The sequence below is a fragment of the Agelaius tricolor genome, unplaced genomic scaffold, assembly GCF_023055355.1.
Source record: "Agelaius tricolor isolate 1412-34295 unplaced genomic scaffold, bAgeTri1.0.p SCAF_25, whole genome shotgun sequence".
Lineage (NCBI taxonomy): Eukaryota > Metazoa > Chordata > Aves > Passeriformes > Icteridae > Agelaius > Agelaius tricolor.
The window spans coordinates 6,383,218-6,401,400 of NW_027269285.1; the positions used below are offsets into that span (position 1 = coordinate 6,383,218).

Sequence of the window (18,183 nt, forward strand, 5' to 3'; positions counted from 1 at the left end):
CTGACCCCTCAGATGTGCAAATACCTCAAAGAGAAGAGAACAGCTACTGCACAAGGTAATGGGACAAAGAAGGTGAAGTCCTGGGGAAAATGGGTTTTAAAGCAAGTATCTTTAGCCTCAAACTCTGCCAGCTCTGGGTTTTAAAGAGCCAGGCCTGGCATTGCCATGGCCTTGTGGAGCAAAGAGCAGAAGTGCAGGGACGGGCAGCCCCACTCTGGCAGAAGCTCTGGTGCCACCCTGGCACAGACAGGGCTGGTTCCCCTTTCTGATGCACAGAAAATCAGAAGCTGGGACTGGACTATTCCCATTCCTGGAAGTGCTCAGGGCCAGGCTGGATGGGGCTCTGAGCAACCTGGTCCAGTGGGAGCTGTCCCTGCCCAGGGCAAGGGGTTGGACCTGGTGATGGTGAAAGTTCCCTTCCAACCCAAACCATTTAATAATTCTATGATACCCTGCCAAACACTGAATGAATCCTCAGAAAGAGGCTCTGCTCAAAGAAAATGCTCTATAGAAATGCCTTTTCTGGGAATTCTGTGTGCCCAAGGGGGGATGAGTATTTCAGGAAATAACATCAAGGACCTGTATGGACAGGCCACGTGGTGGGACACACAGTGAAGAAACAAAACCCAAAATGAGAATAAAACATTGACACAAGTCTTATACTTGTGAACAGCCCAGTCAGTCCCTTGCCATTCCAAAGCTGCAGGTTAAACCCTTGAAGTGATTATTGAAGAGAACATTGCTGGAGCCCCAGTGGCCAGGCTGGTGGGGCAGAGCCTGGCAGATGCAGGGGCTCATCAGGAGTGCCCCTGAGCCAGGAGCCCAGAGCTGCCACACAGCAACAGCAACTCTGACTCCTGGAACAAGCCCCAGCAACTGGGCTCCCTTGGCAAATCATCCAAAATAAACAGCATCTGTTTTCACAGATGGAGAAAATTAAGACATACTAGCAACTTGGTTTGAAGTTATAAGGCCAGACATAAATAAATGAGAGGCAATCTTTCCATAAGATGGTGGCTTGATTACTGAGGATACAGACAGATGAATAAATCACCTTGGGGTGAGATAGGCTGTGACTTGCTGCACATCCATGGGACCAGGGTAACTGCTCATGTGGATCCTCAGAGCCCTGAGGAGATGAGAGGTGAGTGCTGTAGCTGAAGGGATAGGGGTAGGAGCACACACATGGGCAGCTATGGCAAATTAGCTGATGCTCTGCAAGTTCACACCCTGATTTGCCTTGTGGAAATTTTTAATCTCCCTCCATTTACTGTCTGGCCTCCCTGAATTTACATAACTGTAAAAAAAAAAAAAGAAAACAAGCTGAGAAGTGATGTGGCACGCTCTCTTTGAAAAGTCAACTGAAGTGCATTGAAAGCCACTACTTCAAAGGTTTGAAGTCTATTTTATTGACTGGAAGGAAGATGATGGTGAGATAAGTAAACCTTGGAGTGCCTTGGCAGCAAGGCTCAAAGCTGGAAACTCACTCAACACAAACAGGGGTGTCTGAGAGTGCCAGGGCACGGAGCAGAAGCCAAAGGAAGAAGCAGGAAACTGGGTCTGCCACGGACCCTTTGCTTTTTCCAGCTCTTTCACCTTTCCCCATGCTGGGCCACTCCACTTCATGACTGGACAGTTACATCTGAGTTGAAATCATTGCTCTTCCCCATGAAAAGAACGAGCCAAGACTTCTTGGCAGGGCTCTGCAGGAGCCTTTCCAAGCCAACAAAGTCTTACCTCCGGCTCTGCCTGATGCCAGAGCTCCCAAGGTTTACACATAAACTCAGGCCCAATTTCAGGCTCTTGAAACACTTGGCATTTGGCTTTTAAGGAAGTCTGGAAAAGGCTGTTATTGCCCAAAGCCCTGCTCCCTTTCCAGGAGAATCAAGGGAGATGACTCGACCTTGACCCCTTGCTTTGTGGCTGGAGGGATGAGGAGCACTCGATCCAAAGGCTGCAGATTCAGCCCTGCATGCGCAAGATGATTTTCTCTGCCTTCTTTTTTTGGTCTGTGAAGATGCCAAGGCAGAAAGATCTGAGCCAAAAACCTTCCTGCAACAGGAAGGTTGTCAGAGGCCTTTCACCATTGCACAGCTTGATGGTTCCAGTTCTGTCTTGACCTTTTCATGGTGAGGGACAACATTTCTGCCTGGCCAGAGTGGGTGGGAGTCACTCAATCCACCTCAGCTTCATGCAAAGCCTTTTCCTTGGGGCCACCGCTGCTGGGAGCTGTCAGCAGGCTGAGGGACAGGACAAGGAGGCAGGGAATGATGGAAGATTTCTTTCTACAAGTCACCAAAACCATGTCTGTGGGCTCTGAGGTGCAAAGCTGCTCAGAAGGAAAGGCTGAAGAGGAGGTTGTAGTGCAATAGCCCAGCTGAGCATCTCCCTTCCCATCAGGCAATGAAAAATCAGTGTCATTCAAAGGGACTGTATTGCTCCAAAAATGTCCCCAGAGTAAATAAAGATCAAGTGCTCCAGAGATCTCACCAATGAAACAAACACAAAGGAATTGGGATTTTGGGACTTTTTAAAGCAACTTTTGTAGAAATCTCCAGGGAGGGAGGAGAGGTCAGGCAGCTCCAAGAGTTCCTGAGTAGCCAGAATTCCTGGATTATTAACCTGGGAATCATCTCAGGCTGCAATGCTTGCTTCTGGGCTGTCCTGGTCCATCTGTACCTGCCACAAGGGCATTCCCTGATCAGACCCTCTGCAGGGCTTCTGGAAGGGCAGAAAAAGCAAGGAGAGGATGAAAAGAAAGGAATGATGACAACTCTAAAAGCCATCTGTACGTTCTAGCACAATCTCCCTGTCTCCAGGCACAGGAATCAGGCCTGGAAAAGCTGCAGGAGTGCAGAGATGAGGTTCCTCTGCAGATACAGAGCTGTAAGAGAAGACATCAAGACCATCAGTGAGGTCCTTCAGGGATGAAGGAAGGACCTTGAGAAGATGAGCAGCTCCAGCCAGCAAGGGATGGCACTGGCACCAGGGAGGGCAGCAAGAACAGCCCTGCTCAGTTTTACTTTCATGTGCTGCCAAAGAGACAAGAGAAAACAGGGACAAGGAGAGAGCAGATCATGTCCAGCACCCTGAGAACATTTGACACTTACCTGCCCAAGTGGCAAAGGAAGCACAGGGAAAAGCCCCAGCTGCCAAGCTCATCCCAACATCAGCACCATTCTGAGCTCCAGCTGCCCTCTCCTCAGGGCCAGCTTGGAAAATGGCCTTGGGGAAGAGAGGAGGAGCCACCAAAGTGCAGCATGGCAGGACAAGGGGGGATGGTTTTCAGCTACAAGAAGGTGACTCAGGTGAGTTCTAAGGAAGTTGTTATTTTTATGATGAGGGTGGTGAGCTCCTGGCACAGAGCAGCTGTGGCTGCCCCTGGATCCCTGCAATGTCCAAGGCCAGGCTGGATGGGGTTTGCAGCAGCCTGGGGCAGTGGAAGGTGTCCTTTAAAGGTCCCTTTAAACCCTAAACCCAAACCTTTCCATGACTCTCTGGGGGCTCCCTCCTGTCACAGGCATCTTTTATGGAAAATCCTTTCCTTAGGACTTTTCCTCCTGAGAAGCTGAGAGGCCTCAGGAACAAAATGTAACCAATGGTTATCTGCTGCTGTGGAATGCAACAGGTGCATCTGGGATTGGGCTCATGGGGTTGTTTCTAATTAAAGCCCAATCACAGTCAGCTGGCTCAGACTCTCTGTCCAAGCCACAAGCCTTTGTTATCATTCTTTGCTATTCTATTCTTAGCCAGCCTTCTGATGAAATCCTTTCTTCTATTCTTTTAGTATAGTTTTAATATAATATATATCATAAAATAATAAATCAGCCTTCTGAAACATGGAGTCAGATCCTCATCTCTTCCCTCAGACCCCTGTGAACACCATCACCCCCTCCCACCTCTCTGGCTTTCTCTGCCAGAAGAGCTGCAGGTGAGATTTCTTCTCCCTCCCCTGCTTTTCTCCCTTTCTTTTCACATTTTGAGGGCCTGATGGGAAGGGAAGGTTTGAAGGATTTCTCCTTCCCCTTCCTCCTGGCCCAGCCACTCCAAAATAAACAGCCCCCAGCAAAGAAACCCAGCACTGCTTAATAAATTCACCCTGTAAGGAGAGAGATTTCATACAAGAAGGGATTATTTCCAAGGGTACTAAGATAATTACATGGGTAACTTGGAAGAGTTCAAGAAAACAGTTTGAATTTTCTTATCAGTTTCCCATAGCTTGGAGCAAAAAGAAAATAAAATGCTGTGCTGTAATCAAATCATGTTTTCTGAAGCCCTCTGTTGGCAAGTACACAATTCCTTCACCACTTCCATTAAAACAGAAATACTGAGGAGAAAACGACAGCATTTCCAGATGGAAAGAAGTGGGGCTCAGAAGCCCATGTCAGCCTCTCCCAGCTCCTTTCCTGGTGGGAACATGTGAAAAAATTTCCCTTTTCCCACTGAAACTCAACCTGGCTCTCACTGATGGTGGAGCAGAAGCACAGGCAGGGCCTTGGCACTGGGGTGTGAACTTCCTCCTGCACCCAAGGATGCCACAAACAAGGACTCTTCCCATCAGTCCAGCAAATCCCTGTAACATTTCCTATGCAAACCTCACCCATCCAGCCCCAGCAGCAGCTCTGTCCCAGCAGGAACTCCCAGTGATGTCCCAGTTCAAACCAGTAAAGGTCTATGGGAACACACAACATAAATTTTTTCCAAAAAAGAGAATTTTGACATCCTTTTGAAGGCTCAAGTTATGGTGGGAGATCCAACTATCTCAATGGAAGGCCATAAATATCTGCTCCTGTCCTCTCAATGCTTCCTTGTGTTTCCTTCCTGACTTCCCAGAATTAACTTTGTGAGATTTAGGCTTGAGAGAACCACCTGGCTTTATCCCAGGATGCAAAATTCTGAGCTACTGTGAGCCTTCTCCAGGTCAGTGCTTTCTCAAGTTTGACACAGCCTTTGCCTATGACCACGTGTGGCATTTTTGGAGTTTCATGCTGATACCACCTGAAGAAAAGTGCAGGTTACAAATACACAAATTAACCTACCTGAGGCATGGCATTTTAAAAGTCTAGCTGTTTAGCATCAGGCTTAAAAAAAATTATGGTCAAATTATACACAATAATACCATTTATAGCAATCAACAGTTGGACTAGTTATTAAAGAGAAGGGGAAAAAATAAAAAGTGTTAAACCATGAACCTTTCCATCTTGTGGAACAACCTGTCAGATGCTTCAAAATGAGAAAATGCACATTTGTCATGAAATGAAGGCATTCAGTAGCATTTTTAATACATTTTGAGGAGAATTCCCCCACAACTGAAGAACTAAAGATGGCAAAGACACAGCTGGACACCAACATGGAGCTGCACAAAGTGGGGTGGGAAATCCCAGCCTGGCTCCCTGCTCTCCAGCACAGAACCACAGCAAATACCCAGCCTGGCCCTCCAAAACTCCTGTTCCACAGGAAACTCCAAATGGGGGCTCATGAGAGCCTGGGAGGAGAAATGTGTGAGAGATGTTCTGCAGGAGATTGGGGAAACCAAGGCAGGTCCCCCAAAACAAACTTCAATCCACAAAAACCAGACATGAGCAGGGGAAAGAGAGCACCCAGGTAAGCACAGACACACACACACATCCTCTACCTGACACCCAGAGCACCCAAAAAATGATTTCTTCCACTACTTTTGAAAACAAAATCCCACTGACAGATTCCAGCATCTGCTCCTTACCAAGCTCCTCGCTCTGTAAATACTGAGAGTATTTATAGGAACATCCCATAAGGCACTAAATGAGGAATTTATTTTCCTGTAAAGGAGCTGTAAAAATAAACAGTGAGTCAAATATCTGGGAAAATTCTTTGACATTTTCATTTCTGAATCTAAAGCATTTCCAACCTCAGGTAACTGACATTTTTTTTTCCTTTTTAATTAGTTGATATGTTGCTGTGGTGCTCCAAACAATTCCCCTTGGCAGTCTCAGACCCCAAATATGTATTTTCTGTCTGTGAAGCTGGGTGCCCACCTCACACTGACTGCAGCTGGAATGGCCACTCTTGGATTTCACTGAGCATTTTGCACATCTAACAGTTCAATATTTGAGATACTGGAAACACACACACACTCTCCATAGGAACTGATATACAAAAAGTAAATTTTCCTCCCCTGGCCAAACACAAATCCCACCAAACCATCCCTGTGATCCCTGTGGGCATCACCAAAACCAGAAGCACAATGTAAATGTTTGCTGCTTGGACTCAGGTCTCACCTCAATAAAAGACAGCCCACACGGAATTGTGTTTGTATAAAAGATATTTACTTCAATTATCACACCTAGGGTGCTAGTGAATAATAATAATAATACATCGTGTGAGTTTCATACAGTGATATTGCTTCTCCATATCATATAGGGACCGTTGTACAGTGCTGAGAACAAACATTTTATGGCTAAACCAAACAAAGACAGAAACAATGCCTCTGCTGACGAGGGAGCGCTGCCCTGCACTGCCAGCCAGATAAACTCTTACTTTTTATGTTTAAACAAATACCAAGAAATAAAATGTTACAAAAGATGAGTCACAGCAACACAATGTGGGCTTCTCAAAGCTACTTGTACAAAAAAAATGACACTTTTTTTTCTTTTTTGGTCAATTGGGTCTTTGTGAGGATCTTTTTTTTTTTTTTTTTTCTTTTTTAAAATCCGTGATTGTGAATATAACAAACAAGCTCTAAAAACATCTAAGACTTAGTGCGTTACAGAAAAAAATATAAAATACTGCTAAAAATGTAAGACACCACAATACACTGGGGTAAAAACTGAGCTTATTATTTAAAAAAAAAAAAAAAAAAAAGTTCTCAGGAAAAAGTACACCACTTTCTGTTCGAGTTCATCTTGTGCTGTGTTAGTAGTCGGGGCATTTCCAAGGTCTGCCCATTCTCATGGCAAGTAGTTATTGCACAAATGCAAAGAGTTAATTTTTTAATTAAAAAAAATAAAAATGAAAAGGGACATGAGGGAAACAATTAAAAAAAAAAAAAAAAAAGAAAAAAAAAGAACATCCCCCCCTCCCCAGCCTCCATCTGCTTTGGGATCAACGTCCAAATTTGTATGTGTGACATTCTCACAGCATTTCCAGCAAGGAATGGGAGAAAATGCTTTTCACCACAGAAATGCATAGAGTATTCCAAGAGGAACAACCTTTTGTTTGGCAGAGCTGATCCAACACTTCCACTAGGGCTTTCTTTACTCTCATTTGCAGTTTCTTTTTGGACTACACCAGAAGGAAAAAGAACCTGATATAAGAAATTCGCCGGATGGTTTTTTCTTTTAAGTGCGACACCCTCGAAAGGCAAAGTGCAAATTTGCTTCCCAAGCCACAGAAGTGGCTGCTGTGCCCTGCAGCTGGCCCAGCACCTTCCCTCTGCCCATGCCAGGGGGGATTGGCACAGCTGGAGCTGCCCATCCCTTCCCTCTGCCCATGCCAGGGGCACTGGCACAGCTGGAGCTGCCCATCCCTCCCCTCTGCCCATGCCAGGGGCACTGGCACAGCTGGAGCTGCCCATCCCTTCCCTCTGCCCATGCCAGGGGGGAATGGCACAGCTGGAGCTGCCCATCCCTTCTCTGTGCCCATGCCAGGGGCACTGGCACAGCTGGAGCTGCCCATCCCTTCTCTCTGCCCATGCCAGGGGCACAGGCACAGCTGGAGCTGCCCATCCCTCCCTGGGCTCCTGCCTGCCTTTGGGGCTGCTCTGCTGCTCCCCAGGGCCACCTGGCCAGGGAAAAGCCTGTCTGAACACAGCAGCACAACTGAACAACCCCACACATAAAGCACAAGGTGGATTTCCAGAGCTCACACCAGGAAAAGCTGCTGCTGCACAAGGTGAATTATTATTTTTTGCCTTTTCTTCTCTTAATCAGTTTTTTTTTTTTCCCTTGACCAACTTTTGAATGAGAAGGAAATCAGCTCTGAATTCAGAAAGTCAAACATATGCCAACAAAGATGAACATCACAGGAAACCAGTCTCTCATTTTAAATGAACACTTGTGAGTTAATTGCAATGTGCTCTGACCAGGGGCTCTGTGTCTTTAGCAAATTCTCAGTAGAGGCTCTAGGAGGCTCAGGGTATTTTCTCTCTCTGTATATTTTAAGTCTCTTCTCTCACAACTGAGGCTTCTTATTCTCAGTCCTAAATTATTTTAAAAACTATTTAAATAATATTATTTATTAGGCATTTAGATAAAATACTTTTTTTTTTTCTTAAAAAAAAAAAAGGATTGCTCTAGAAAACACAACTGGGGCACAATGATATGGATACTATGAGCCAACACCACCTGCTCCATCTCTAGGGTATCCCAAGCTTTCTCCAACATCCATTTAGGGGACAGCAACCTGGTCTAGTGGGAGAATCCCTGCCCATGGCAGGGGGTTGGAACAGGATGAGCTTTAAGTTCCCTTCCAACCCAAACCAATGATATGTAAATACTCCTGCTGTGGTTCTATCCAACAAAAAAACCAAACCTCAAAAAAGAAACTGTTACAAATTAATCTCATCAATAGGAAATACTGGATTGTTGTCCTAATCACAAAGCACCCCTGTGTATTTCACCTTCTGATGCTGCAGAGAGAGCGAGCTCGGGGAGGGAGGGAGGGCTGGGGGTGCCTGCTGTGCACAAACCCAAACAAATCCCAGCTGGAATGACTGGACAGGGCCCCAGCCCCAGAGCCAGCAGGGCCCTGGGAGTGGCAGTGGGGACAGCAGCTGTGACTGATGGCACAAAGGAGCTGCCACGGGGGGTTCTTGGGCACTCACAGATCTGTGAGAGCACAGGCTGAGACTGAGCCCTGCGAGCACCAACTGCTGGGTGACAGCTCAGTCCTGGAACTGCTGGAAGGAACCCACAGGGATTTCCTCTTCCCCCAGGAGAGTGAATTCCCCTGAAGGAGAGCTCCCCCTCACTGGCTGTGGGACAGGAACCCCCCAGGCACGGCCCCAGAGTTTCTATTGCACAAAGACTCCTCACACAGTGCTGGATGTGCCTGGGGGCCAAGCCCCTGCCTGTGCTGGGACACTGGGATGCTCCATCAGTGTTTGCTCCCCCCCAAAAAAGAAATGAAAAGAGTCTGGGAATGCTGCAAGCCAGATCACTGTGCTTTAGATTATTCTCCACGAAGAGATTAGGAAATAAGGCACATAGCTTTCCAAGTAGAGAAAGTGAAAGAGTCCATTCCAGGAAGCAAATCCTAAAGACTTAATGGGAAATGTGGCAACATACAGGACTTTGATGATATGCCTATGGAGTGAAAATAAAATCATTTCAAACTCGACTAAAATCTTTCTCCCACAGAAAAAAAAGGAATGACCCATGAACTCCATCTCTCTAGAGAAGGTGAGAAGGAAATGGAAGCCCTGATCAAGGAAAAGGAAAAGTACAATGCAGATGTGACCTTGCTTATTCCCCACGCTCCTCCTTTCCAAACCAGATGCTCAAGTACTCCCTGTATCACCTGCACCAGCATCCAGAGGTAACCAGGTCCTTTGGAAACACTTTTAAAGCTAGTAATAACTTACCCACATATAAATAACACATCAAAACAGCACAAAGGGTCCAACACAAGCTAATAAAAGCCAGGGAAGTCTGATTGAAAGACTGATTGCAAAAATATTTTTCCTAGTTACTTGGAGACAAGATTGTACTTCAGAGCAAGTCAAGTGCCAAGTTTATTTATTCTCTTGAAAGCACAGACACTCACCTTCCAAGAGGAGCTGCCTAACAGAAAATTTCTACCTCATTCCTACAAATACTTGAATTTTCAGCTAAGGGAGAGCAAGGCTGAGCTGCTTGCTTTAATTCCATACTTGACTTGAATTCATTTCATCAGCTGGTTTTGTGATTGTTTTAAAAATGTCTTTACTGTCCACTGTACATTGCTAAAGGAGAGAGCACGACGTGTGTGCAAATATCTGGGATATGAACTTCCTGCAGGAGGCCAAACCTACAGACAAGGTTTGACCCCTCCTTTCCCATTCCTTGGCTCTTGCACATCTCAGGCCCTTGGGATGATTTTTATGTATTCTGAGCATGATCTTCCCCGTCCTCATTAGCTAAACCCATGCATCTCCAGCAGCCTGGCCTCTCCAGTGGCTAATCCCCTCTTTACAGCAGGGAATGGATCTGACAAGTGGGGAATGGCATCCTCTGCCCATTAAAATACATCTTGGTTTTAAGCCTTTGCTCACCTACATCCCAAATGATTTCACAAATTTGGCTGCAGCAATTCTGCTGCACCATTAAGACCAAGCACGCAAATGTTAAATACACAGAGGGGCTTTTCCATCCTGGAATGATGCACAGAGACACATTTCACAACTCCCAAAAATGCATATTAATTATCCTCACAGACAGAAGAGAACACAACTCTTCTTCTTGCTGCCAAGACAGAGGCTGTGCTGTTGTGACACTACCAGAATTACACAGGAACTGTGCAAAAATCAGGTGTGGCACCACAACAGCAGGAAATTCCGGGCATGATTCTCCATTTCCAAAGAACTTTGGATGAAGATTGTACCATGTATTACAAATATCTCTGGAATTCAAACAGAAGGCCAAAGACATCACAGGGGTATTCACTTTGCTGCACTGTTTTGTTATGGTAAAGGATTCAGCTGCTCTCTGCACTCAGCTGCTTCAAAGTCCAAAGGAACTGAACTGATGTGATCAAACCAACAGATTTAATAAAAGGAAATCTACAGAACTGTGGCTAAAATCTCCCAACACCACTGTGAGTAAAGCAAGCTTGAAACTGGCAGAATTGACCTTTATAGAAGAGCTGGACAAGGACAAAATACAATAATCTTAGTTTTTTAAAAGGAGGCTTTTCCTTTTAATGCACTTAGTGCCAGAAGATGTTTGTGAATAGCAATGAAAACGAAGTCCAGGAATCCCATCAGGGTTTTTTCTATTCACAAGAGTTGTAGAAACACAGATTTCACAGAGAGCTATGGATTTTGGGATAGATATGGATGCCCAGGCTTGGGAAAAGCAGGTCCTGGATTGTACCAGAGGATGCTGGCCAGGGACTCACCAATAAAGTTCAATGAATGACTTTCTTCCACTGGAAAATGACCTTATAACTAATAACTGCTATTAAATATGCCACAGTACCACTTGGCTGGGGGGAAATCGTCCCTGAGGACAGAGATGGCACCACTTACACACCTGTTTTTAAGGCTTTCTGAAAACTTAAGTGCACAGGCCTAACGCTAATCTTCTCCAAAAGGATAAATTTCACGTTCAGAGCATAAAACCATTTCATCCTTGCATATTAATAGGGAAGGGTATAGTCCATGACCTGGTCATGTAGGACAAATCCGTCCCTAGGCATGGTTTAAAGAGCTTTTCTTGCTATAAAGTCCATTATTAACTATACTTTATATATGGCATAGTCAATATATCCTATAAAAGAGATGGGGAGGAAAGAAGAAATTGGTGAAATTATATTTCTACATTTTAGAGCTCAAATATATGTGAAGGAGACAGGGACTGTTACATCCCTTTTGAACTACAAAGGTTACATCAGAAAAGAAATTCAGATCTTGTACTTCTCATGCCAGTGATTCTCCTTACAATTTAAAACCAGACTTTAAACTGCTGGGGGGAGTGGTTGGGGGAAGTTCTTCCTTTGTACAGAATTTTTAAATTCTCAGAAAAGTTGATTGTATATGCAACACAAAGAAAATGTTGATGTTCACAGAGCAGAAAGGGGAAGGCAGAACAAGACAGGAATCAACCCAGTCCAATGTTTTATATGAGTTAAATTTAGGGATAAGAGGCTACAACCAGCTGGTCACACCAGGGCCAGAACTGCCACACACTCACAGGAAAGCCTTGACTTGGTTTAGGGAATGTTCCATCCAGTCCCCACCTAAGAACCAACTCTCCTCCTCCTCCTCCTTTTGTTTCTGAGTCTCCAAGAGGAGCTCAGCCACGCTCGTGGCCAAAGACAGAGAACATCCACTGGGTGAAGAGGAAATCAGAGAGAATTTCAGGAACTCCTTTGTAGGAAGAGACACAAATGGAGCAGAATTAGTGCCCTCCATGTCCAGGTTAAAAATGTCAACACTTCACTTTCAGTCTGCAACAAACTGCCAAGCTACTGATCTCTCACAACCCTGCTAAAGGCACAGATTACTGTGGCATTTCAACTGAAATAAAACATTTTGGATCCAAGTGCAAAGTGTCCAAACCCAATTGCTTTTTTTTGTGTATTCTCATAATTTCTATATGGCCAAAATGTGATTTTTTCCCTTATTTCTAACCTGCCCTGTTTTTGCCAGGAGCATTCTTATTCATAAAAGCTTTAAGAATACTGGAAATTGTTAATTTTAAAATGGAAGATTACAGACTTCTGACAGCAGCTGTGCTTGTAGGGACTGCAACCACTGGTAGCATTTTCCATTATTTCATCACATTAATTTGTCACATTTCCCTCAATTCTATTTTATGTCAATTTATCAGCTTTGCAGTTTGAATTACCACCAGCATGATGAACTTCTCTAACTTACTATTTCTCCTGTTAAAGGATTGAAAAATAGGGACTTTTAAGTAATTGGATTGGAAAATATTGCATAGAATTCTGTGGTGGTCATGGTCCCCCTGCTCTACACCAATCCCATATCAACAAGTTACTTAAAAATAATGCAGAGATCTTTTAGCTAATGAGAAAGGCACATACTTTTTTTTCTTTTTAACTGTACTGTAATATAGATCTTTCCTATTACAGCAAGGAGTTTATTACTAAAGGACTCACTAATTCATGATATGGGCAGAGTGCACTGATATGGATTCCTTTAAAGGGTGGCTCTATTCATAGGCATTTCACTGATGAATAAATAAAATGGTCAAATTTTATGGCATCAAAAGCAACTGTAATTAAATGCATTTCTGCCAATAAACATCTACAATGCTGTTGTCTGAAATCTGTATCCTGAAAAATGGAAGTGTATTGACAATTCCACTGCATGACCCTTCTGCCAGGGGATACTCTCTCCTGGCTTTTAGCAAACAAAGCACTGCACTCTTTTTCCTTCTCTAATCATCCAGAGAGAAAAATCAACAATTTAACTGCAGTATAAACGTATTTCTATTCAAACAGCCCTGGCCCTTCATGCACAGCATTGGTAAGAGCATGGAACTGGAAACAGAGAGAGAAAATAAAATGCTTTTAAAGAACCTCAGGAAAAACAGAATCTGGCACGATGGATTTCCTGAAAACTGCCTGTGCTTTTATCCATCAGGAAAAGAAACGTCAGCAACGAGGGCTCTGCTGCCCTGGGAGATGAGCCCCATGCCACACCTTTCACACATTCCCTTCCCCTGGAATCAGCACCCAAGGGATGACAGCCACTGTGCTGCTCTTTGGCATTTCTTCTCCTTCAACTTTTTATCCTTTGAATCAAATTAAAAAAAAAAAAAAGTTATTCCAAAGCACATTTTCCTCCTAAAGGTGAGTTCCAAATTGATCCCAACTATCTCTCACACCCTGCAGTGTAAGTTCAGCCTCTAAACTGGGGGGCCTTGGCCAGAAACACCAGCAGGTAACTCATGTCCAACCCGAGAACATCAGCAGTAGTTCAACTAATCCATCCTACTTTCCACTGGAACAGAAAAGCAGCTGTGACCTTGGCTAAACACTGGGACAAAGCCCAGGAGCATCTCTGAGCTCCAGGTCTGAGGGTGCTCCTCGGCCCAGGGGGTCACCAAGCAACCCACAGGGACCCTGGGCAGGAGATCACCCCAACAGCATCTCAGCAGGCTAATCCACATTCAACACAGATCATTAAATATGAAACAGCAAAAGGAGCTAAGCCATTAATAAAGTGCCAAAAATATAGGAAATACTGACAGCATTTTATTTGATTAATTTTATAATAGATCCCAATGATAACGCTTGGCAGGATGGAGTGACTTCTGACTTGTGAACGCTGTCTTTAACCAGCAAAATTACATGACTCAAATGGAATAATGGAGCTTAGAATTAACAGTTAGTGTTATGAAAGAAAGATTTCCTCTAGGGCAAGCTACAGATATGCTTTTTAAAAATCATTACAGCATTAAAAACCGGGCAGACACTAAAGAATCCTAAAGAACTAGTGGAAACCTGAAAAGCATACCAAAAATAAACAGGAAAAAGAAAAAAAAAAGAAGATATGTTTCAAGGCACTTACGTATTGCTTATTAAGAAGAGAGATTGACCTTAAGTGCTGCATTTGTGTGCGACCTGTGAATACAGTTCTGCTGTCATACAATGCAGCCAGAGCTCTCAGTAAGCATCATGGAATGCAATCAGATAGACACAGGCACAAGAACAGTTTGGGGAATATTAACTTAAAAAACAAAATAAATCGTCAAACAGAAAAAAACCCCCTCACTATGGAGAAAGCTGAGAGTAACCACTTGACTGCATCCAGCACCTGGGTCTCAAATCAGCAGACAAGGACAGTAGGAACAGACTGGCAAATGTATTGCCTAGAATTAATCAAAAAACCCAACCTGAACCAAACAACAACGAAGAAAAAAAAAATAAAAACAATCCAAGAACCTAAGAAAATATCTGCGTCTTCTGGGCAGAAGTTTTGCTCTTGGCTGGAGACGCAGCTCGTTGTGACTTGTACTAAGGTATGTGAACTCCTACCAGGACGTGCTTCTCCACGGAGCTGTGCTTTGCAAGTCAGACCAGGACACTGGACAGGTACAGAGAGGTCACCCTTGGCTTCAGCCCGTCCCCAGGCACTGGCCACGCTCCCAGCAGTGCTGCCACTCCCTGGTGTCTGTCACTGCCACTGTCCCTCAGCTCAGCACAGAAAGGGGCAGCTGCTCTCTCTCCCTTCCTCAGCTTCAGTTTCGCACCACGAGTCCCCAGTTACCCAAGGAGGAATCCTGAAACAGCTAGCAGTGAAAATCAGAAATAAATCCCTGCCTTTCAGCCTCCTAGAGCCTTCTTTCCTTAGTCATGAGAAGGATGGATTTTAGTGTACTGATTCTTAAATTTGTGAAAACTTGCGCTAAGTGCTGCTGTCGCATGTTAAGAGACTGTAAATGAAATACGTAAGTTCTAAAACATCATGCAAGAAATGTGGTTTCACATCTTACAGTCAAAAATCCTACTAATGAATTAATACAAGCACACTGAGGTGTAATATTGGGAACATACCTTTAAAGTCGGAACTCCTCTCCCCCATCCCTCCCTCCCCCAAAATCAGAAAAGTAATATTAATTAAACTTAAGAAGTAATGAATGCACCATTAAAGTGTCATCAAAAAGATGCTGACCTAAGACAAAAGTTCAATGATACACAATACGGTCAAAAAAGTCTTCAATCAATAATATACAGTATGACAACTACATCTTGTAAATTATACCCAATACTGCCGGCAGTCTATCCCTCTAAAGAATATTTGCCCCCTTTCATCCCTTCCTAACAATCAGATAATAAAATACAGCACCTATAAATAAGCAAAAAAAAATTATATATATATATATTTATATATATATATATATTCCGAAATCATCTATTGTTAGTTTTAAAGATATGGCAATAAAGGAGTCTAAATTAGCAAACTTGTAGAAGCCATAACTGATAAAACAGCTTATTGAAAAAAGGTGGCAGTAATGCACTCTATGTGTGCACAAGTACGTAAGAAAATACACAGACGTATAAAATTGCACGCACACACCCACGCACACACATCCTTCCACGCACCTCTATGCTCACGCATATACATATAGACAACAGGAGGAGTTAGAGACAAGTTAGAATTGGATTTGTACTTTGATCAGCCCTAACCTGTGCATAAAATAATGGGAAAAGGCTGTATTTCTGCAGGGCAGAACGGGCTGCACTGGGACTCGAGAGCACGAAGGTTTTGGTTTCGAGCTTGGGCTGCTTCCACCCCGGTGAGAGCCTGTCTGGTCATTGCCATGTACTCTTTATCCACGCAAAAAAAGGAGCTTCCCACAACTAAAACATATTTAAAATCAGTGCTCGTGGTGGGAAGAGAGTCAGTAAATGGCCACCAACAGCAGGAAAAGGGCTGGGTCTGCGGCAGCTCCAGTCCCTCTTAGTGGTGTGTGACAGCGATCGGACACGTGAACTGCATTCCCAAGGATTCCAGGTAAGCTGAATGCTGGGGATACAGGCTGGGCCCCCAAGTAGCAGGCTGAAATGTTACTGGCCAACGTTTTTGGAGCGATCTGTCTTTGCTGAAAGGAAATCCTGTACACTACGAACCAAGTGAAATGATCAAGTACATGCTGCTTCTAAGTTGTCTCCTAAACCTCCCAGATATGAGGTCTGATCAGCGTGCTCTGTGGTTAGAGGTTAAAAAGCAGATTATAAAATACCTAGATTCAGATTTTTTTTTTGTCCTGATTTGGCCTAAAATGGAGTGTATTAAACAAATTCTGGGCTGCAAAAGACCAGAATCAGTTAAAGCTATGAAACAATGTGCACTACGTGTCAATATTCTATTTCACTTACAAGAAAACACTAAGTCAGCTACCACAAATTAAGATATTTTCCTGATGTGACTTTTTTTTTTGTTTTGTTAAAAAATATGTGGAGTAAATGTGTTTTTTTTTTTAATTCAAAGTTTCAAACAACAAGATTCTTTTCTTTTCTTGAAAATATGTAGGAATCCAAACTAGTGTGTTTAGAGTCGGTTGACTGTGCAATCTCTTAGTGGCAACTGAACAGCTACAAAAAACTTTCTTTTTTTTTCTTTTTCTTGAAAAATCTCCCCTTTTTTCCTGGTTTAAGAAGATAATAGTGTATTATCGCTCTGTAGCCATTAGATGGCAGATAAAAAGCCCCCTTTTAATATGTGGGTTTGATTTTTTTTTAAGATTTTTTTTTTTAAGGTTTTTTTTTTTCCTGTTTTTCATTTTTTTAAAGCCCCACACCAAAGAGGAGGGCACAAGGCAAAGCTGTATGAGTTATTCCAGAAATTGTGGAAATCACTTAGGGCAATAATAAAAACACTTCAGGGTACAAAAAAGCTTGACTACACATTTCAGTTTTCTTCCTCGAAAACACAAACATAAATTGGGCTTAACGCTCCTTTTTTTTCTTTTTTTTTCTTTTTTTTTTTCTTTTTTTTTTTGATTTCTATATGCACCTTGGCCTATGGCGTTTTTGCCCTGTGGCCCGCAGGGCGGTTAAGTGCGAACACAATAAAACCAGTAGAGGTCCAGTTTGACTTCCCAGCTCTCCCGAGTTGGGCCAGTTTAATCTCAAAACTCCCACTCGACGGCCTCTTCCCGACTGGCGGCCTTCTCCAAGCGATGGATGATGTTGTTCAAGTTGGCCGCTTTCTTTTTCCTCAGGGAGCTGTCTCGCGTGTTCCTGGAGCTCGCCGCCTCCGAGAAGCCGAACAAGCTCTGCAGAGAGTTGGATTTCTGCGAGCCTGCGCCCGGCGTCGAGCTCGTACTTGGCACACTGGAGATTTTCTCTGAACTTTCTTTTGACTTGTAGGAGCTCTCCCCCGTAAGGACTGAGGTGGAGGCAGCTGAGGTAGAGGCATCCCCTTCCGTGGCAGAGTTTGGCAGTGTCTCCAGAGCGTCTCCCGGGCGCTGTGGTGCCGCCGGGGAGCCCTGGCGCGGCGCTCTGGGCCGGCCCTCGTCGTCGGTGTCCTCCAGGCTCTCGGGCTCCGCTCTCTCCGAGGGCCTGGCTCCCCGCAGTGCCTCTTCCCCCGCCTCGAAAGCCGCCTCGGCGGGCCCTCCCTGAGACTTGGCGGCCGCATTGCTGAACTCGTCCGCCTCCGGGCCGCTCGGCTTCCCCTCGGGAGGGCCCTCCGCGTCCACGCCGTCGCAGCTGTCCCCCTCGGAGCTGTGGGCCGCCCTGCTGCTTCGGGCCGAAGGGGAATCGCTCGACCCGGCCTGGCTCTGGCTCCCGGCTTGGATCTCCTCGATGAACAGCTCCCGGCGGATGCGGGACCTGCGAGAGAGGGGACAGGGGGTGACTTAGAGGAGGCAGCGAGGCTGTTTTGGCCAGCTGGGGGCTGAGTACAAATCATAAATACTATGGGACTGCTGGGAACGTGCCTTGAGCTGTTTGATTTTCCAGCATCAGCCTCATTACATGGTTATGACAATGGGAAGATGCCATCAGCTCACATCCCAGGCAGCAACAAAGAAT

The 18,183-nt window shown here is 44.6% G+C and overlaps 1 protein-coding gene across 9 annotated transcripts in view; it reads right to left on the reverse strand.

Annotated features, from left to right (window-relative positions):
• The window catches only part of CUX1 (cut like homeobox 1), a 276,733-nt gene that overhangs the window by 15,060 nt on the left and 243,490 nt on the right, over positions 1-18,183 (reverse strand). For 5 of the 9 annotated variants that reach the window (XM_071448038.1, XM_071448037.1, XM_071448036.1 and 2 more), the window contains one exon: positions 6,284-17,982. The exons of 1 other annotated variant lie outside the window; for it this stretch is intronic. In XM_071448038.1, the coding sequence (XP_071304139.1) occupies positions 17,280-17,982 (703 nt within the window). In that variant the 3' untranslated portion in view covers positions 6,284-17,279. Of the gene's footprint in view, positions 1-6,283; positions 17,983-18,183 lie in introns of those variants that run through there. 3 more of the 9 variants (XR_011682422.1, XR_011682420.1, XR_011682421.1) reach the window with 3 other exon arrangements.